General features: G+C 37.7%; 1 protein-coding gene across 5 annotated transcripts in view; it reads right to left on the bottom strand.

The window, feature by feature from the left end:
* Nucleotides 1–21,986, bottom strand: part of RALA (RAS like proto-oncogene A) — a 29,746-nt gene that overhangs the window by 3,539 nt on the left and 4,221 nt on the right. For 2 of the 5 annotated variants that reach the window (XM_039548776.1, XM_010398629.3), the window contains exons 2-4: nt 7,191–7,346; nt 6,164–6,372; nt 2,164–2,338 (exon numbers count right to left, since the gene is read on the bottom strand). In XM_039548776.1, the coding sequence (XP_039404710.1) occupies nt 2,164–2,338; nt 6,164–6,372; nt 7,191–7,304 (498 nt within the window). In that variant the 5' untranslated portion in view covers nt 7,305–7,346. Of the gene's footprint in view, nt 1–2,163; nt 2,339–6,163; nt 6,373–7,190; nt 7,347–9,982; nt 10,127–17,262; nt 17,350–21,986 lie in introns of those variants that run through there. The other 3 variants (XM_010398626.4, XM_019285761.2, XM_019285760.3) reach the window with 3 other exon arrangements.

The raw sequence follows: 21,986 nt of genomic DNA, 5'->3' as shown, positions 1-21,986 counted from the left end.
GGCCAGATTTCTTATACAATAGCAACCCAAATTTGTGTAACAAACTCCAAAACTTCATATGCTTCAAGTAACTAAGAATACCCAGTATTCACTTGTGCCAACAAGGCCTCATTTATGGGCTGTCAAACCTTAAATCTATACAACACATGCAAATCTGGATCCATTATGCCATCAGCTCCGAAAAGAAACCTGGAGCTCTCTGGTAGCTTACCACGTATGTGCAAAGGCTATTGACCCAAGAGCTATTGAAAAAATATATTACATGCACTTTTTTCCCCAGCTTCTAAACAATAATGAAGTGGATTTGAAGAGCTGCAAATTTTTACAACTGTAATAGATAGCTGTTAACTGCAATTACTAACCAAAACTAAAAGATGTGTTAGTTCTTAACAACAACAAAAAAATCAGAGCTGTATTCAACAATGAGGATAAGTTCTGCTGTATTTGACTGACTTAAGAACTCAGTGCTGTTCTGTAGGGTAAATTACTATAGTACTGAACCATCAGTTTCTTCAGTAAGATAACTGACAGGATTCAACCAACAGTTGAGTTTAAGTTATTGCAGAAGAGAACTTGCATTACAGCTCTCATACTGCAATTGACAGCTCATACATACAGATTTACATTAGAAAATTTTTCACCAAGTGCAGGTGCAGCATCTGGATCAGGGCAACCCCGGACATGAGTACAGACGGGGAGATGAACTTGTTGAGAACAGCCCTGTAGATAAGGACTTGGGGGCTTTCATGGGTGAAAAGCTGGACATGACCTGGCAGTGTGGACTCACAGCCCAGAAGGCCAATAGTATCCCGGGCTGCAGCAAAAGAAGATTGGCCAACAGGTCAAGGTAGGTGATTGTCCCCTTCTACCCTGATCACATGAGACCTCATCTGCAGTGCTGTGCCCAGGTGTGGGGTCCTCAGCACAAGAAAAAACACGGACCTTTTGGAGTGGGTCCAGAGGATGCCACAAAGATGCTCAGTGGGCTGGAGCAGCTCTGCTATGAAGACAAACTAAGAAAGCTGGGATTATTCATACTAAAGAGGAGAATGCTCCGGGGAGATCTTACTGCAGCCTTTCAGTTTTTAAAGGAGGCTTATAAAAAAAATAAAGACAGAAAAATACATCTTTTTACATGGGCAGCTTGTGATTGTTCTTGGGGTAACAATTTTGATCTAAAAGGGGAGAGATTTAAATGATTAACTGTAAAAAAATTCTTTATTGTGAGGGCAGTGAGGCACTGGAAAGGGCTGCCCCTTCCAGAGATGTTGTGGATGCCTGAGCTCTGGATGTGTTCAAAGCCTGGTTGGATGGGGCCCTGAGCAACCTGATTGAGTAGTGAGTATCCTTGCCCATGGCACAGGGGTTGGAACTAGATGATCTTTAAAGTCTCTTTCAACTCAGACCAGTGATTCAATGTGGGATCAACTTTGTCAACAGCTCTGAAAGGTTGGCACATTGCACTAAACCTACTTATTTCTTTTGCCACACATCTGTTACTCTTACAGTCTACTAGGCTGACAGTTATTCTGAATTGCAAGAACTCACATTCTTGCTGAAGCACTTACAACTAATCAGCATTTTCTTTTCTTGAAGACAAATATTCTCTTTATCTTATGAGCTTCTGAACCAGGTCTTATCTCTGAAAACTCATGAGGCACTTCTAGGCTTTTCATGGCTTTTTGGGTTCATCCACTCTTCATTGAGACAACATACAAAGAGGCAGATAGTTAAATGAGGGTAGGGAAGGCTCAAATCTCTCCCTTATTTGCTTTTATAAGGTGATTTATTCTGACTGAGGATCAGAAAGTATTCGTCACTGTTCAGAAGCAGACTGTCCTCTAGTTACAGAAAATGCAGTCAGTATGAAGTCCAGGCCAAAAAAGCTGACCCAAGAAAATTTTATCAGGTCTTGTGTCATGTCTTGGATAATAATAATGATTCCTTGAAGTTTAGAATGGAATAAATGTGTTATGCCTAACATTTTCACTGTTCTACAAGGAGTCACCAAGTCATGTACTCCTTGCAAGCTAAGGAAGAAAAGTATTTGATTAAAATTCCACGAAATTAATGCTAAAATTAAGAACATAAGGAGTATGACCCATGAAAAAGAGGGATAAAGTAAAAACTGATGGACAGATTGTTTAAGAGGCCAGTTATTACCTTGTCAACATTAGCTCGTGTTTTTGCAGAGGTTTCCACATAATTAACATTCCACTGATCAGCTCTGTTTTTTGCTTCCTCTACAGAAACTTGCCTTTTATCTTCCAAATCTGATTTATTACCAACTAGCAAAAAAGGAACATTCTCATCTTCTTTTACTCTTAAGATTTGTTCCCTGGAGAAGAAAAAAAAAAAAAAAAGGCAGCTTTGCATAGAGTACCATTCTTAGAACACAGAAAGAAGAACTCAGACGAAATACTTTTACATCTTCCAGTGAAAAGCCACTTATTTCTTTTATGTAGTTTATATAACAGGAAATTCTTAAACTTAATTATGACATTATACAGAATGAAGACAGAGACAGACAACTAGTCCTCCAGGAAGGAAGGAGCTGAGTCAGTAAGAAATGAAAAAAATAGAACAGGATTGGTTTAGGTGAGAATTTATATTAATAATTCATTCCCTTTAACAGTGTTACTTGAGAGCATTTACCTTTGTCTTTACATTACTATTTTTGATGGCCATTTTTAAGTTATTCAAGCTTCAGTTTTACAGCTGATTCTTTCCTAACAAAATGTGCCATTTAAAGCTGATAAAATGGTCCATAGCATATCAAGAGAAAATCTCTTCCTTTCAGGAATCTTTCTCAAGTCAATTATATTCAGTCTTTCCAGAGATCTTCCTTCAATTATAAGTCAGTATACAGACACAAGCTGTATATGCATCAGATTTTTAAGGATAGACCCTTCTACTGTACTTACTCCTAGGATGAAAGGTTTAAAACTATAAATAAAACTCAATACTACAAATAGTTTGGTATGTAAGTCCTCGACACTTTAAAAAATAATGGAAGTTCTCTTCTAATTGAAAATGCATTAATACTATCAGGAAGAAGAGTTGTCTCAGAAAAGATTATTCTGTATTTTGTCTATGAAAAAGTGAGTATAAAGTTAGTTGTGAAATGTAGCTCTTTATCATGGAGCAATTTCTGAAAGATTGACAAAAAGCACAGAGAAATAGATTTCTTTTGCTGGCTGAGGGGAAACCAAATTTAAAGTTGAAGGGAGAGAAGCTGAAGACAGTTAAGTAATTGCTATTCTTAAGGGCCTTGATTTGGTATATGGCAGGATGCTCACATTATAAAAAGCTCTGAATAGCATGTAGTCTTTGGAGGAGGCCTACTCACAGAGCTGAGAAACTGCAGATAGTCCATAATTTTTTTAAAAACTGTACATTTGAGGCAGACTGTGACACCACATTTATGTAGGAGGTAGAATTAAAAAGCAACATTTCTCCTCTTCCACACAAATATCAGTGCAAATGTTTTAAAAGAGTAAAAGTAGTTTGAATAGCCAGGGGATTAGGAAGGTGGCCAGAAGAAAACTCAGTGCATCATGGCAGTACCTGTAAATAACTACCTGTGTAAATAAGACTTCTGGTAAAAACTAGTAGTTTTCAACACTAGTTATCCAGGCAATGCTATACTGGGTTAGTGTGACAAGGCTTTGTTTGTGGTGGGTCTATAGGTGTGGCTTCTGTGAGAAGCTGCCAGGAGATTCTCCCATGTCCGTTACTGGCAGAGCCAATGCCAGCCGGCTCTGGGACAGACCCACCACTGGCCAAGGCCAAGCCAATGGTAGTAACACCTCTGTGAAAACTTCTTTAAAAAGGAAAGAAGTTACTGCACAGATACAATTGCACTCAAAAAGGAAAGGAGTGAGAATATGTGAGAGGAACAACTATATACATAGTACTAAGGTCAGTGAAGAAGGGGGAGGAAGTGCTCCAGGCACCAGAGCTGGGATTCCCCTTCAGTCCATGGAGGACACCCCATGCTGGGGTACACTCCTGGCAGGGAACTGTGGGACCCTAGAGAGACGGGTCCATGCTAAAGTAGGTTTACTGGCAGGAATTGTGACCCTGTGGGGGACCTATACTGGAGCAGTCTGTTCCTGAAGGACTGCAGCCCATGGAAAGGGACCTATGCTTGAGCAGTTAGTGAGCTGCAGCTTGTGGGAAGGACTCACACTGGAAAAGTTCATGGATAACTGTCTCCCATGGGAGGGACTCCCCAGTGGAGCAGGGGAAGGACTCATCTCCCTGAGGAAGGTGCAACAGCAGGAACAATGATGAACTGACTGTAATCCCCATTCCCTGTCTCCCTGCACTACTGGGAGGGAGAAGTTAGAGCCTGGGAAGTAGGGAGGGGTGAGGTGGAAGGTATTTTTAAGGCTAGTTTTACTTCTCATTATCCTGCTCTGATTTTGATTGGCAATAAATTCAATTCGTTTCCCCAAGTTGTGTCTGTTTTGCCTGTGATGGTAATCAGTAAGTGATCTTTTCTTGTCCTAAACTCCTCAGCCTTTCACTGTATTTTCTCTTCCCTGTCCAGCTGAGGAGGGAAGAGATACAGGGGCTTTGATGGGTACCTGGGATAAATGCCAGATCAAACCACCACAGATGCCAAACAATTTCACCATGTAAAAAGTTAATCTGACAGTAATCCAGATGACAATACTCATATTCTCCTTTGAGCTCCTTCTGAAGACTAAACAAGAAATGATGTGCCAGCTTAAAATGTAGAACTTAAAAAAACCCCACGCCATGAGAGCCAGACCAATTCTACTCAAAGCAAGGCCAGATTTTATCAAACTACCGATAGTCATTGCAGGTCTGTATGCTATTGAAAAAAATTACTTGGAGCAATGGCATTTCAGAGTATACCAGGAACCCCACTGAATAGCAGCAAAGAGCGCTCCTATTGGAGGTCTGCCATGCCAGCAGAACGAAACTCCACGAAAACAAACATCCAAGTTCTTCTTCTCACTTTCTTTAATATTTGGCTCTTAAGTAGTATGCCCTTAGACTACTCAACAGTGATAAAGGTACTTTAACTGTACCTTCAAGAGATCCAGATTACTTTTACACAGAGCAGAAAAATATATTTTTCTGAGTTACATTTCAGCATTTAGTCCTCTACGGTTCACTTTCATATTTGGATTGGGGAGAATTTTAATATCTTTACTTGAAGGGATTTTTTCTTTCATTTTTCCTGTATCAACATGTATACTGTTAACTTACATCTTTATTGGAAGGTAGGACTTTTTCTAAGGCCAAAGATCATGTACTTTGAAGCAATGGCATGATTTCAAACAGATCTGAATAGGTAATTTTGCACTGGGAGCAAACTATACTAAAGTTACAGTTCAGGGGAGCTGAACTATACTAAACTGTCCTCCATGATTGACAGTACCCAGCATAAGCGTGCAAACAAACAAGGCCTGCTCCTCCCTCTCTCAAAATATATAAACACAGACATATAGAGACACAAATTTTTAAAAAACCACCAGAAGATAAAAAATTCACTTTCTCCCCTCTCCATACCTCTTCCTTCTCCCTTAGAGATATTAAACATATTCTGCTACTTAGTGCTATTTAAGTTGAATTGTGACAGCATCTCCAAAAAGACTAATTTCAATGGGATGCAGATAACTCCTTATATTTGTTTACTTAATTTTCTTTCAAATATTACGGCCTTTCCTATTTCACTACACTTTGAACTGGTAAAACTGTTTTCTGATATCTTTTGTCTTTTTCTAAAAATACAGTAATGAGTGATTTAAATGTTTTCTCTCCCAACTGAAATTAAACACCTATAATATGCTGCCGCCTGTATAATATTCTATTACTATCGTAAGAGTTTTAATATGACTCAGTCTGTGATTGAGACTGTGGTGAGCCAGCTGTCTTCTGAATGTTGCTGTGTATCTGCTCTGTGGCAATAGCCTTTCTGGTATTCAGAGAAACACAGCAGCTAAGACACCTGAAGTGGTACAGATAGCAAAGGCCTGGCTAGGCATCTGTTCAAAACATTACGTGACAACAGTAAGAGCTGCCATCCAATCTGGACCATCAAAAGGATATTACAAAACACACACAAAAAAAATCACTTTCAATCATCTCAGTGTAATTAGAATGATTATCTTGCCTTGTAACTTACCTGAAGTCTGCAGTTGCTGCAAAGGATTCCAGCTCTGTAATAGAGAAGACACAAAGAAAACCTTCTCCACTTCGGAAGTAGTTGTCTCTAATTGCAGCATAGTCCTCCTGCCCTGCTGTATCCAATATATCAATTTGGACTTCTTCCCCATCCAGAACCACCTTTTTCCTGTAGCTATCTGCTTTGGTGGGCTCATAGTCTTCAACAAACTAGAAAAAAAACCTTCATGATGTAAAATGCCTGTACAAGGCAATGGCTTCTGTTTGCACATAAGGATATAGCAAACATCTTAAATGGGTACTGTAATTAATAACAAAGCATTATGCATTTAGTCCCTGTGAAGTACATAAACAACTCGTAGTTAAAGCAGACTTCATCAGCCCAAACAGTTTTCAGGTTTTTGCTTTCCTCAGCCATTATAAGGAAACATAGAGGTAATTTCAAAACATCAGTGTCTGTGCACTACCCAAACCTCTACTTCTGGTTCAAGCACAACATCTGGCTGTGTTCCATTAAGAAATCAGGTAGTCCTGACTTTGGACATATTTGGTATCAACTTTTAAAGTACACTGAATGCTTAACTTCTGACTTTTAATAAAAAAGGATGACTTCCACTGGAAAAAAACCACGAAAAGAGAAACTGATTTTCTTTCCTCTCTTCAACAGCAGCAAAAAAAAACCATGGAAGGAATTGATTGTTTCAGGCATAATGCAACTCAACTAAGTGAAGAAGCTTTGAGCTATAACCAAGTTCCGATAGGTCTAGTGAGCAATGAAAAAATATTCCAGTAATATGACAGAGTATCTAACAGCTGAGAAGTCTGAAAAAGGTCAAATATTCTCTTCACAGGTACCTCTAAAGGGAAAATCAGTAATCTCAAAACATTTTTTTTGTTCCACTTAACTGCTGAATTTCATACCACATCACATACACTTTGACCCTTTCAGAAAATAATTGTACAAATGTAACTTAAACAACACCATGTAGCAGGCACCTCCTGAGATACCTTCTACTACAGACTCTTACCTCATCATACATAAACTGTAGTGTTAAAGCAGATTTTCCTACACCACCGCTTCCCACCATGATGACTTTGTGTAAAGCCAATGAATTCTGTCCTTTAGGTTTATTTGCTGCCATCTTTGGACTGCAGAAAATTCACAGGTATCAAATGAAAAAAATCTAGAAGAAAAATATTTCTTCATTAGTTTCTTTTCCTTCTCCCATATGAACTGATAAAGTAGATTTTTTTCAAATCTCTACATATTTAATGACTTAATTTCAGTTCTGCTTTAGTGAAATCTAGCCGCTCTTTCACTGGAAATCATTCCACAAATTATATTGAGCTCATCTTTTTTTTTAATTAAGCAAAGAAATCCTTCACCATATGGAAACAGCATTTTGGTATGTAGTATTTTCTTTTAGTGGCCTAGTAGGTGTCAAGATTTCTTGTTTACTACACAAGAATTGAAAAAGGAAGCCACAGTGAGTCAACACTATATAAGAAAACATGATATGACAGCTGCAGGGGAAGAAAACAAACTTTTGAAGGGATTTCGAGTTTAAATGGCATGCACTAAGACACAGCAGCAAGGATTAGCTAGAGTACTTTTACAGGAAAAGCAAGCAAACTTAACATCTAAAAATATCCAGTTTCAGTAAGTCAGAAACCAAAATAACCATCTAGTTTATACAGAGTAGAAAGATTCAACTTGTCTACAAATGTATTTATTTTGTATATTTGGAGTATTTGTCTCAGTCCTGTGACTGCTTGTTTAAACACAAACCTCTGCATCTCACCAACACCAAAGGCCTCTATAACAGCTGATTCACACAGTTTAATGTACATGTGCACAAGCACAAAAAGTAACAATTCCATTAACTTCAAAAAAAAATCATCCATGCTACAGTTTTAGTGGATCTCTATTTTCCCACACCTTTGTTTCATTCCCTACCTATCCCAATAGTAATAAAACTGTATTTGTGAATGCTTGCACCATTCTTAAAACACAAGAAAGTCCCTGTACAGTGACAGAATGCGCTCTCCTCCAGAGACTTAAGGTCAAAACAAGGTCTGAACTCCAAAAGAGACAGTGACATCTACATTATATATATAAATAAAGATTTATGGTAGCAATTAAAAACCAAATGTAACTTAGATCTTTTTTATTAGAAAACTCAAAAAGAGCACGTTCACATGGCAGCACAGCTCAGTTATATACAGAACTATCAGATAATAACACAGTATAGTAACTTGGCATGATCACCTCATTACCTTTAGCCATCATGATTATTTGACAATGTCACAATAAAATTACACTCTACTGCATAATGAATCATCCTTCTGTGCAGATTAAACAAGCAGAATGTGAAGCATGACAACTTCCTTAAAACTTGTATCAAAATCCCCAGTTGAGGCCATGCACTAAGGATTTGTTAGCAGTGATGCAGGTAGTATAAAAGCACAATGACTAAAGCTTCATTGGAGATTAAGCCAATCCTTCCTAGAAGTAAAAATAAATAAATACATGCCATCAAGGTTCTCACACTGCCATGCCAGCAAGCAGGCTGGGGATGAGCAAGCAGCTAGGAGAGACGCAGCCGGACCAGCTGACCAAAGGGATAACACCATGCCATGGTTTAGCAATAAATGTTGGCAGAGAGGTTTGAAATTTGTCAGCACTGCCATTGCTCAGGAACTGGCTGGGCATTGGTCAGCTAGCAGTGAGCAAATTTTCTTTTAATCGCTCTTCTTGGGTTTGTTTTAGTTTTTAAAAAAGACTTATGAAGTTACCATTATCTGAACCCACAATTTTTCTTACTTTTACCCTTTCAATTCTCTCCCCTCTCCCACCAGTGGCAGGGGGAGCAAGCAAGCAAGCAGTGGTATTTAGCTGCCTACCAAGATCAACCCACAACTTATGTGAAAAGCTCTTGAGATCACATCAGCACCACTACCCATTCTGCCGTCAAAGAATTCTGAAAATGCAACTGAAAATTAAGTCAAATTATTTTCCCCAGAAAGATTATCTAAGCAAAATAAGCCTAAGTAAGCTGCTACACTCATTACAGAGATATAACAGACAAATATAACTAATATCATGCTACAAGTTATTTTAAAAATGAGATGGAAAAGAGCAAACACACATTTCTGTTTTGGCTTAAAAAGAACCACTGCTTTCTTTTTACTCAAGAGGGAGTACGAGAACATGAAAATAGTTCCAAGCTATGTGCATGCTTTCAACCTACTACACTGTTTTGTCTATGAACACTTTTCTCTTAAAGGAAAAACATATACTGAAAGTCATGCTTCTTAGTATGTATGTCAGACAAGTAAGAAAGAAAATTCATCTGAATTCCATTATCAATTGACAACAGCTCAGTCTGCAAAGCTTAGATTACAGCATCTACCTGGATATGGCCTACTCTAAGATTACTGCGCAAGAAAACAGACTATTCTTCTGTAAGTACTTCAATACAAGTCCAAATGAATTCAGCAGAACCTCACTCAGGTGAGTTTGGGCTAACAATACTACAATATGAAAAAATTCAATACACAGTAGCAGTATTTCACTGTAATATTTGTTGTAAATTAATCTCCAGTCTTTAAGTAGATTGAGCAATGTGAAAATTCAAATTTTACTTCAACTTGCAATTCAAAAAGTAGTGTCCCAGTGTGACAAACAAGTTGCCACTTTTTGTACTCTCTGAAGCAGCTGACCCATAAAAAAACCCAACACATTTCCAATTTGATCCCGACAAATAATTGTCAGTAAACAACATTCCATTAAGATACTGAAAACAGCAAAACTTCATACTACCACAGACTTCAAATCTTCAAGATAAGCTTGTCATAAACACTATGCCACATTTTGTAGGAGGAGGGCGGCTCAGGGATGTCAGTTTGCTCCCAAGTTCTTCACAATCCAATAAAGATATAATGCTGGCAAAACTCAGGCCTGCTGAGTAGTAGACAATGTGGAAAGAGAGAGAAATAAGTTACTAACAATGCAAGTACAATACAATTATGATACTGTGCCAACAACACTTAATCCAAAGAGACTGCTTCAGAGCAAATACTCTGCCAGAGAGAAGACAGACCTTGAAAGTGGTAAGTTCTAAGCTACTGCCACAATCCTACCTGTTTCAGTGTGTTTTGAAAAACAAAGAGGAACCTAGATTCCAATTTTAACAGTAAAGCACCTGAGATGAAGTCTCATGCAAAGTCTTTCTGCCTGTAATTTATGTAGCCTGTTTCATGAGAAGTATTAATTTGGGTCATATCTAGTTACTGAACTGTCCTACTTCATAATTATGATAAAACAGACAGAGAATATGACAAGAACCCTGTTGTATGAAGCTCAAAAAGCATACTTCCTTATTATGCATACCATGGGATTTATTATTATTATTTTAATCTTCCCAGTGCAAAATTATTTGCAGGTCAGAAGAGAAACACTGGATTACCCTACAGTCAAATCCGACGTCACCTACAGCAGAAAGATGTTCACAAAGAGTCAAGCACAGTGTTGTCAATATCTATATCATCCATTTATACAGGTCAGCTTTTTACCACACCATTTGGAAATCCCATAGCATCAATTCAGCTGTCGACACATACAGAAGTTTATTCTTAAACAGTTTTTCATGTAGTTCAACAAGCTGGAAGGGAAGGAAAAGCTTAACTGGCTCAGCAATGTACTGCAGTATCTTCACTCAGAAGGGCAACAGCATTGTCTAACCACCATGCTATAGATCAGTCATCACCTCCACTGCAGATAAACTCCTAAGAAGCTGCCCTTTTCCAACATATTTGAGCAGATAAAGACACAAACAAATGAATCTCTGAGTGCTCAGACAAAGTAAGCAGTTCTCAAAGCTCCTACAGCTGTTTTAGTGCCTGCTTGCAGATAAACACACCCATGATTCTGTGCTCAATTTAATGGCAGGCTTCCAGTTGGAGCTAGGATCTTTTTCTTTTTTTTGAGCTAGGCTAGGGAACAATTAGATTAACTAATAACTGCAGGGGTAGGAATTATAACTCAAGTTAGCATCAGTAATAGCATCTTGTCCAACAATCTAGAAATCTGATCAAAGAAGAGTAGGTAGCTAAATAATAATTTTAAAATAACATAAAAGTTAAGATCATCATGAAACTTCTATCTGGAGTTGTAAAGCTGTTGCTCGTCTTGAGTGACTGGCTTCTACCTGTATCAAAACTTATCATTAGATTCACACATTACAGCCTGCATATGTCGTCTGCACAAAAATTACAATGTTACCTTTAGTCCCCCGTGGATTTACACATAACATGCAACTCCACCCACTACATGGGTGAGCCGGACAGTGCTTCTGTAACACAACTTGGACACAGTATCATGTTAACATCCGCATAAAGTCTGATAACAGAATGGTTATCTCCAGATCCAGAAGAGTAAGACATAATCAAGTGCCAGCACAAAAAGTAGTTTTCATCTTCAGGGACAATATTTCCAGGGAGAAATCTTTGCAAATACAAGTTAGGAAAGAAAAAAACAAAAAGCAGGAATCTTTGATCTCCCTTTATTAGTCTTTATTTTATCCTCCTGATTAAACTGAGATGACTCTTCTTAAGCTGTCCTGTTCCTCAGTTGGCTTTTTCTTACAGAGTAACTTGCTCCAAACCAATCAAAGCATTCTTCCTTCTACATCCCTCCCCAATGCAATAATCCTAAGGTTCATACATTAAGGGAGAGCAAAAAAGTGGCCAACAGAATAGCTGTGTACCATCCAAAGAGAGCAAGAGACACCCAATTTAGATTACTTCTTTGCCTTCACAGGGAACACTGTGGATCACAGGGTACAGACTTCCCCATATTTAGCCAGCAGCAAATATTGAAGAAATTTATAGAAACAATCATATCTGACATCTACATCTCTGTCAAAATGTACCCAAAGCTGGCCAAAAACTAACAAAGAACAGAGTATATGATCAGCCCCTCATTTTCTTAGAGAAGGTGACCAAAAGAAGTCAAGAAGCTATTCCGCCCATTTTAATTCTTTGGAGTCTCATAAATGCAACACAAATGAGAACCAGGAAAAAAAAAAAACATTACACCAAAGTCACATCATTACAAGCAAAAATTCAGCTGGCATTTTCTGCACTACTATACATAAAGCTGAATGCAGGCCTTGTGAATATGCAGTTGTCCTTAACAGGAGGACTTTGATTTGCTGAAGACATTTGTTTGAAAGGGACTAGTTTAGTTTAAACATCATTTTTTATTTACAGATAGCTGGTACAGTTAGTATAGTTGATTCTAGTTAATAAGTAGAGATAGTGGTACCCTTCTTCAATTTGCAAGACAATTTTTTATTGTCAATTTTATAGCCTACATAAAACTAATACATCAAAACTGAATCCTTGTTCTTTTGTTTCCTTTCCTTTAAGAGAAGATTACATAAAGATTTGAAAGTCTTGTCATATTAACCTCATTACCCACTCACTTTTATGATGAGTAACTTCCTCCCCTGAAGACTGTTTTATATAATAAGCATCAATTACAACTGCTAGCTTACACATTACAGCACCCACCTTTACTCTGTTTAAGAGAGCTAGAACTTGATACATTTGAAGGAACACGAATATTTAACTGCAGTATGTGAGCTGCCTGCACAATATCAAGAACTAGGTAGTATGCTTTGACCAAAATACTTCCAGAGAGGCAAAATTATCACTTACTGGACAATTAAAGGAAACTTAGCAATGGAAACTCATATTGCTCTAAACAAATAACCTTTTTTTACCTGAAGAAATTAATGCCTGCACTACTCTGCACTTTACACTTAGTACAATCTGTCACCTCCAGAAACATTAGCCACAACTTATTTCATGCTGAAGTGAAAATGTATGGTAATTATTTGACAGTATTTTCTAAAGTGAGTTTAAAAACTCTCCAAAGTTTCGTAATTCCCCAAAGTGAATCAAAACTCCGTTGCCTCACATGACCTACAAATTACAAGTTCAATTTTCTAAGAAAAAGTACAGGAACAAGAATTTGAAAAATGGCAACATATTTCACATCCCCAAGGACCATGAAGCAATATAATCTTATCTGTTATGAAAACATCACAGATTCAACCAGTTACTTAATTGTTTATTGAGTCCCATAGTTTCAGTTCGGTTAACAAGAGCAAAAGTATACTTGCGAATGTATTGTTTGAAAATAGCACTAGCATACTAGGCGCCAAACATCTGGAAGACACCTCACAAATGATTCAGGTATTTCTGCAATAAAAGCATTCCTGGAAAAGGAGGGAGGGAACTCCAGGCAAGCAGAATCTAACCCTCCCATCATCTGGTTCCAATTACAACATTCAAACCAGATCAGCAGAAACACCCCATGACCAGAAATTGATAGGATACAGGAGGACACAGCATGGGACATGATACCAGCTGTTTTAAGAACTGGAGAATAAGGAAGTTTTAAAAGTTAGATCAGCATTATTGTTGTGTCATTGAGTTTTACTGGTGTTTTATTACAGTTTAAATACACAACATCTGCCAAACTGCACAAAGTAACATCAGTATTTTATTAAGGTAGAACAAGTATTTCAAATGTTAAATAATCACCAGAAACTTTAAGTAGTAAACTAGAAAAAGAGAAGAATGAACCCAAATGTTCAAACCTATCTTAGAAATGACTAATTTCATTAGATAATGAAACGTGCCTCCTGAAACTCAGCCTCATAACAAGTTAGAAACTTTCACAGCAAGTATTTCCCTATGTCCTGAAAATAATCGTTTGAGACAAACATGTTTAACTACAAATTAGGATTTGGAGCTTCCCATGAGTTTAACAAGCAGTTAAATTACATTCAAGGTTTCATAAGAACCCTTCTTTCCAAAGCTTTCTAGGGCACACCTTAGAAGGTGCTTGTGCCTCCCACACCCACAAAACAAATTTACTACAGTGACTGACTACACATATACTAACAAAAGTGAAGGGTAGAAGACTGACTTCAGTTCTATCTCTCAACAGAAGCAAATCTCCTCAGGCAAAAGACCTACATTTCCCAGCCCCTTGAGACAAGTACTTCAAATCAAAACCATATCTAGGCACTTGAACTGGAAAGTCAACCAGTGAACTCTTCACCCAGTAAGAGGCCCATCCACCCCGTAAATTACATTGTGTTGTTATAAAGAATAGTGGTTCCCACATGCCCACAGCTTTATACTCTTAAGACAGCATCAGAAGAATTGAGATGCCTCCAACAAGAAGTCACTAAAACAAGGGAAACAAGTTCACAGAGTTCTAGCAGTCTCCCAGAGGCTCCACAAGACCTTAGTGCCAACTGCTGGGCATGGCCATGAACTAGACAGCACCTTCTGAAGTGAGAACAGATACATATTTCATATGTTTTAAGTCATCATTTCAGCATTTTCTTACCAAAAGGCCTCTTTGGCATCCTGCAAGATGACTTCTGGAGAGGCACTTCCATAAGGAAATTTCTTGAAACCCACATGGAACAGCACATGAAAACCCTGACAAACTGAACAACAGAAACAGTCTAGAACAAAATCAAGGTCTTAAGATTTCAAACCCTGTAGTGTACTGAAAAGAAAACAAAACAGCTACATCACTGTCCACATAAATGGCTGACAAAACACACGCTTGAGCCCAACTGTGTGTGTCTGCAAGGCCGATATAAACTGAACCTGCAACAGTCTGATATCCCCATATCCTTTCTCCCAATAGTACTGGTGTTTGCAACAATTACGTGGCAAAGCACTTAAGAAGTTGCTCTGGACAAAAATTAACCTATATTGTTTTTTGAACAGATTAGTTACCTACACAAGTCTGCTGGTACCAAAGACAGCCCAGAACAACACAGAGCTGAGCATGGGGAAAGCAAAACTACAGCACTTCCAGCCTATAAACACTGTGGCAAAACAATGCAAGTGTTTTAGGGTTTCTAAACCGTAATCTGACACCTGTTGAAGATTCCTCACTTTTTGCAAGTTATGTGATGGCTATTACAAAACATCAGTAAGAATTCTAGAGACTTGCAATGGTTTACCTGGACCGATCCAGAGATCGGTGGGAAGAGCAGCACCTCAAGCCCACCACCAAGGTTAACACAAGGTTAAAGCTCGCTTTCATAGTTCAATGGACTAAAGTTACACTGTATAATAATTTTAGTAATATACACATTTACGTGAGAGTCTAGAATACTGTTCCTGCTTCTACAAGTTCAATACATGGCTGGTGCCCGCTCTCAGTCTATTCTAATCATTGAGGGAACTTAGCTTTCTGAGGCTGATGGTGCTGAAGTGCTTTAACACAAAGTGTAAGGGTCACGTCTTCTTTCATATTCAATTAGTAAACATGAAGATCTGTAATCTAGCATATTACAGAAGGCATTCATTTTGTATTGATTTAAGATTATACATCATGAGGAGAGAATTAACAGTCACAGTAGACACGACAGAATAATGAACAATCACAATTACATGCCACTAGCCTGTCAAAGCTATCCACAGACTTGCATGGATTCAGAGGGAAGGCAGACAAACAGGTACTATGGTACTACAGCTGATTTTCTACCATAAGCAAAACTAATGAAAGGCTGAAACAGATGAGGGGGATATCTGTGGAAGAGTGTCCCACATCAGTTACCCATAATCAAAAGTCAAGTTACATTCATGGGAGATGCATTTGGTATAGAACAAAGACAGTCTCCCAACCCCCATTCCCCCAAAAATATAAGAGTCAACATATAGCCTACAAAGATGAATTTTAATAATGCAGAATCAACAGCTCAGGGTCTTAACTAGTGCTATTCTACTAAGATCTCAGTGAAACATTTCAAGAACACATTTAAGTTAGTGTCACCTAAGACATACGAGACACAGCCATTTTTATCCTGTGTTTCAAGTACAAGAAAGCACATCTGGAAGCTAACTTTTGATTGACGATAAGCTAGGCTTCACTGACACTTGCACACAGCTGCTGCTTCCAGCTGTTCTAGAAAGCAACAAGAATGGAGTTCTCTTGAAGGCACTATGCCACAGCTTGCAGTATGAGCTTCAGTAGTGCACTTTCAAAAGCAGTTCAAGAGCACTGCATTCAAAAGTTCAATATACACCACAGAACTTTCAGGAAGATTTAAATGTAAGCATGTTGACTTGGCTTGATGAAGTAAATTCTTTGAGCAAAGTCTGAAGGTGGCTTCCAAAAGACATACCTGAAAAAATATAGATTGTCCTCTAACACAGATATCTTTTTAATTGTTAAAAACCCTAGTCTTCCTTTAGAAGTTCAGAATGTCAGATGTGTGTTTTCTAGAAGCCACAAATATTTGCATGGTCATTTTTACAGCCAGAAAGAATGACAATCAAGATCCACATTGACTAAACCCAAAACTGCACCCAGATAGTTTCACTGCTCTACAGGCAGGAAAGTTAACTTGTGACAGAGAAATCTAGAAATAAATGGTATCTGCAAAGCAAAACAGTTATCACACTCATGGCAGGCTGCACCCAACAGTCTTATGGAATTTATAGAAGGGATGCAGACAGCATCTCTTCTATAGCTTAGGGCTCCGCCTGGTAGAAGCAGTCCTGCTGTTTTGCAGGCACCTCTTGTCACACAAGTTCTGATGCTGATAGCTCAGGGAATTTATCCTGCTCAAAACAACTATTTTTCCCTGTTAGCCAGTCATAATAGTACTATGGTGAAAACTCACATGAACACCCTTAAATTCTTTCAAGCATTAGTACAGACAGAATGAACACAGGAGCCTTGTTTAAGTAACACTCCTATGAAATTATTGACAAAGTCTAAGCTTTCAAATAAAGCATTTTTGAGGGAGGCACTGCCTCCTTCCAGAAGTCAGTGCCTAGCTGAATGAAGTTTCAGCAAAAGCAGAGTAGGAATACCACAATACATTATCCTTCACATCTCATGCTAATAAAACGACTTCTAACAATGAAGGATGCAGGAAACGAGTTCTCCAGCAGTTGCAAGCACATTTACATCAAAGGCCACAGCACAAATGATGCAAGCACACAGGACTGAATGCAGGGCTTTAACAAGAGATACCAAGAAGCAGGTACCAAGTTCTCCGTCTCCTCTTCACAAACACAGGCAAGCATTCTCTCTCCCCACAGGCAGACTGCATCAATACACCAGCCAAATGGAACCTAATGAAATATGAGCATGTTGGATTTTGCATTTCAAAAAGTTCCTCTTATTCCTCTAAGGAATCATGCAGCTGCAGCAAATTTCTTTAGTGAAATCTGACTTGGCAAAGTAAGTTACTTCATACATTTTATGACTTTGCCATCTGTTTTACCACCTAATTAGAAATGCACAAGTACTTTTTTGTAGTGTTATTGCAAGAGCATTACTTTTGTAGCCATATTTTGTTCTGGTAATGTCTCCTTCAGTTTATATTCTATACAGTGCAAATTTCTTCTCCTAAAATCATAATAATTTTTCTGTTTTATTCAGGGAACATGGATTTCATATGCACGACTCAATGAATGACACTGGTTTGCAAATACACAAAAATCTTTTGAATTGGTGATTCAAGAACACAAGTGGTTATAGACCCGATGTTGCATAGTAATACAGGACTCATAAAGCTGAAACACTGTTAGGCGGATCCCTCCCCATTCTTAGATGCCATTTATTCTAAAACTGTTAGATATATGATTTGAAAAATTGATAGAGTTAATCTAATAGACCTAAAAGACCCAATCAGGCAATGAATTGTCTTTTAGTTCAATATATGCTTGCCAATCATATGATACATGATAGACTTTCATGGCTGTTTCACATATAATGGGCACTAAACTTGCAATGGCTAGAAACAGAGGGCATTCAGTTCATTAAATTATTATGAAATTATTAATGTTCACACAAATTCATCAATTTTCACAGTAAGTGCCAGTCAAAGGTGGTTTTCATCTTGTCCTACTTAAAATACTGATCACACTTTTCCTGAAGTACCATAGAAGGCATTTTCAAATTGAATGTTCTCAAACTGTAGAGTAGTAACTTTTAAAAATTGCTTTTTGCTCTTGTTTCAATTCTTACAACTCTTACAATGCACAAAGTAACTCGGAACTGTTAAATGACTTTACAAGAATGTAAGTGTGTAAGTTGCAAGTTTTAACAGAACAAACTATCTAAGAAAAGTTCTTTGCAAAGCAACCTATGTTAAAATCATAGATCAATTTCAGAACACAGAAGCAAGCATAACATTAATTTCTGGCTATCTGGGGAACCAAGTGAAGCAGTTATCAAAAACTTCTGATAAAAAACCTAAAAATTAATTTTTAAATCATACTCCAAAGGCAAAAACTCTTGGAAAAGGCACCGTTAAGGATGGTGTACTATTGCACATCACTAGATGGGTTGCAAGTGTGTCTCTCTTCCTCTGACCTGACCCGCAATGCAAAAGCTAAAGGCATTCCAGCAGTGGTCACAGACCAAACTCAGTTTATTTTAAAGGCCAGTCTCCCCATGGAAAAACTACTACAGAAGTCTGTCTATGGTGAAATCCAATATCTTTATCAACATTTAACTGATTCAATTCTACATACATTGCAATACTAAACAGTACCAAGTGTGAGCTGTTTTCCTTTCTGTACACACAACCTTTTAAATTCCAGTGAGAAGTATGTGACCTAATACCTTTACAATGTTGCATGGTTTTCTCTGGCCTAAGAAACCTTCATTACCTCTGACTTACGAAAACATTTTCTTTTCAGCTGGTCACTTGCAAGCTTTCAATTCAGTGGCAGTACTTCTATAACCATCAGTTCACCACAGAGTCAGAAGCTAATTTTACTGCTTTTCTCCTCGAGGGGTTTATTTCTTTTACCTTAATGCAGTCAGAGTCCTGCATAAAGTATGGAAAAGTTAGTGTTATTAAAACCCATTCCTGTTGCTCATAGATGATAGCATGACCAGTCTCAGTTTGCTGTAAAACAGGAATTACATTCCTGAAAATATCTCCTTCAAACCCCTGACTATCTAACTATGCCATTCTGAGTGGGCTAGTTATGACCGTTTCACTACTTTATCATATTGTATTTCATTGTTCATACTATCTTAAATCCTAGTACTTGACTACAAGATTGTTTCTGTTTCAGTTTTCCCTCAGATAAACGTATTTCCCCCCATATTTGTAAAAAAAGTCTTCTCTCCTAAAACTGTAGTAAATCTTACTAGAAAGATTATAATATAAAACTTCACTACTCAAACAACAGACTGTTTTCCTCAAATTATCCAAACTACTCTTAAGATCACTAGACCTTAAGACTGCTTTTGCAATGCTCTTCAAAATACTCCAGTCTGAAGAAACTCACAAACTCTGCATGTTACAAACATGGTCTCAGTTTTAACTCGTGCATCTTGCAGAGAATATTTTTCTTAGTTTACTTCATTCCTCTATCTGCTTTGACTGCAAGGGCTATAAAATTCAACCTCTGCAAGACATAAAATGCAACAGATATAGCTTAACTGTCACTTAAGGTTTAGAAAAAGATGCTCTTCTACTAAAGTTCAACATGTGCTAAACCAAGTTACCCAAAAAGAAACAACTTTTTCATTAAGATCCAATGAAAAACATTAAAGAGGCATGACATTAAAGAAGTTTCTCAAAAATCAGGACCTCCTATGGTTTCAGAATTATTCCAAACTGAAACATTTCATATCTCATTCTGGTTCTTGGGCAAAGACAAACTGAGAAATTCCAGCATTTTCTTGAGCAGCTGCACTATACAATCTTTAATTGTAACTGTAAGCCTATCAGTAAACTAGTAACTATGTGCCCAAAATTAGTGATCGACAGGGAGACAGCTGCATGGGTGTACACATACAGACTTTCCTAAAATATTTTGTGGATCAGCTACTGGCCTCTTCAACCCCATCAATCTACAAATTATAACCTCCCACGCTCTCAACACAACAAAAACCAGCTGGCAGTGCCTGCAATGGGATTTCTTAACAAAGCACAAAGGCATTTAAGATGTGGAATATATATTGGTCAAAAGTGAGTATTTTCCCCTAAAAGCAGAAGGGTAAAAAGTTGAAATCATGACTTAAGATCCAAGTTACTATCAAAACAAGATGCGAGAAAGAGGACAGTGGCATATTTTGGATTAAGATTTAGAATTTAACTCCTTTAAGTCCAAACGGCAGCAACAGCTCCTGCTTAATTATAAAACCACACCTGAGACAAGTTCCTCACAGAAAGAATGCTGCACCCAGAAGAACACTTGGTTAAGTCTCTTTAATATTTCTGAAACAAATGCATCTGTATTTCTTCAGTTATTTTTTCTAAAAACAGTCCTTTATGTTACACTATACACTAAAACGAGTACTGATGCAAACCAAATTAAGTCAGATGAGCAGCTTTCTTGTTCTTTATCATTACCTTAACTTCTCATTATTGTTCTTATCACAGTCTTCATTAAACAGGGAAAAACAATCAAGTACTGGAATTTCACACATCTCAATTTAGTGGGTCTCTTCCTACAGGGTACTCCGAGATGTTGCAGAATAACTGGAATTAATTATGAATGTTACCTGTAACTGTATTTTCTTCCTTATGACACTAACCATTTAATAACATTTTAGATGGCAAACTTGCTGTGAAAGCAGTTTCTGACATTTAGTCTAATGCATTTGCTCCTTAAATTCTGAATGACAATGCTGGACTGTATAGAGAAGGAGTCCAGTTTCCTTTCTAGGTTAAGCTTTCCTGGTTTATTACATACTTTATTTGCACTGAATATGGGTTAACTGGAACCTCAAAGCCATCAAGTCTAATCAGCAGTGGACAAAAAATACATAATCTGGACCAGTAAAGAAAGACACTTTAATAAATCATACTCATACAGGCCTGTGCTGTATCATTGACTTCCATGAACTATATCAGTGTAAAACAAATTTCACTTTCATTTTCAAGTCAACTTCAAAAATGTAAACTTACTAGAAATCACAGAATTCAAGTTGTGATAAGGTGCACTGAGCTACCAGTCATTACTGGATCAGTCACTGAAGCATTGCAGTGAACTATTAATTTGGACAATATAAATTTTGACCTTACAAAAATCAGTTCTTATGAGTGTGCAGTGTTATTTCTTAAAATATAAGTGTTCTGAGGATTGGAATGAAGCTTATTTGCATGTCACTACATAAGTGAAATTAATTTAGGTGTTAAAGTGTGCAAGAACTTTATGATTAAGTGGTGTCATTCCAAAATAGCTCTTCTACACAACAGTCACTTGGATTCAGTATCTGATTTTGCTTACTTTGATCTCCATGGGTAACAGTGGCAGATGGCTGATGATGAGTTGCTACCAGCCTTGCCTTGAGTAGGGCCTTCGGGTCCATCTACTCAAGCATCTTCCATTGTGTGACCTCACACACTGCATGTGGGTTTTGTGACCGACACAGCATGCCTGCAGACATCTGTCACACTAACACTGTTTTCCTGTCTGTATAATTTCTTTTATTTTGAAGTCTGAAATAAATCCCACTGGGCAAAGTGCTGCTGGTATTAACTACTTCCATGTTAAAAGCCTTGTCAGGAAACAACAAGCTATACCAACAGGACTACACTGCTACATCTTGAAATGACAGACTTCCTTTACTCTGCACTGTCTGACAGGCTTGAATGGGAGTACTAGCAAAGAGAAGGACTGTACCACACATAGTTCGCTTTTTATTTTCTTCACAGATGTTTCATTTTTGCAAGACTTCCATGTTTACTGCAATCTGTTTAATGTTGACAGAAACATTTCAGCCTGTCTGTATGTGGGTG

The sequence above is a fragment of the Corvus cornix genome, chromosome 2 (assembly GCF_000738735.6).
Source record: "Corvus cornix cornix isolate S_Up_H32 chromosome 2, ASM73873v5, whole genome shotgun sequence".
Lineage (NCBI taxonomy): Eukaryota > Metazoa > Chordata > Aves > Passeriformes > Corvidae > Corvus > Corvus cornix.
This window is presented reverse-complemented; position numbering and strand designations above follow the sequence as displayed.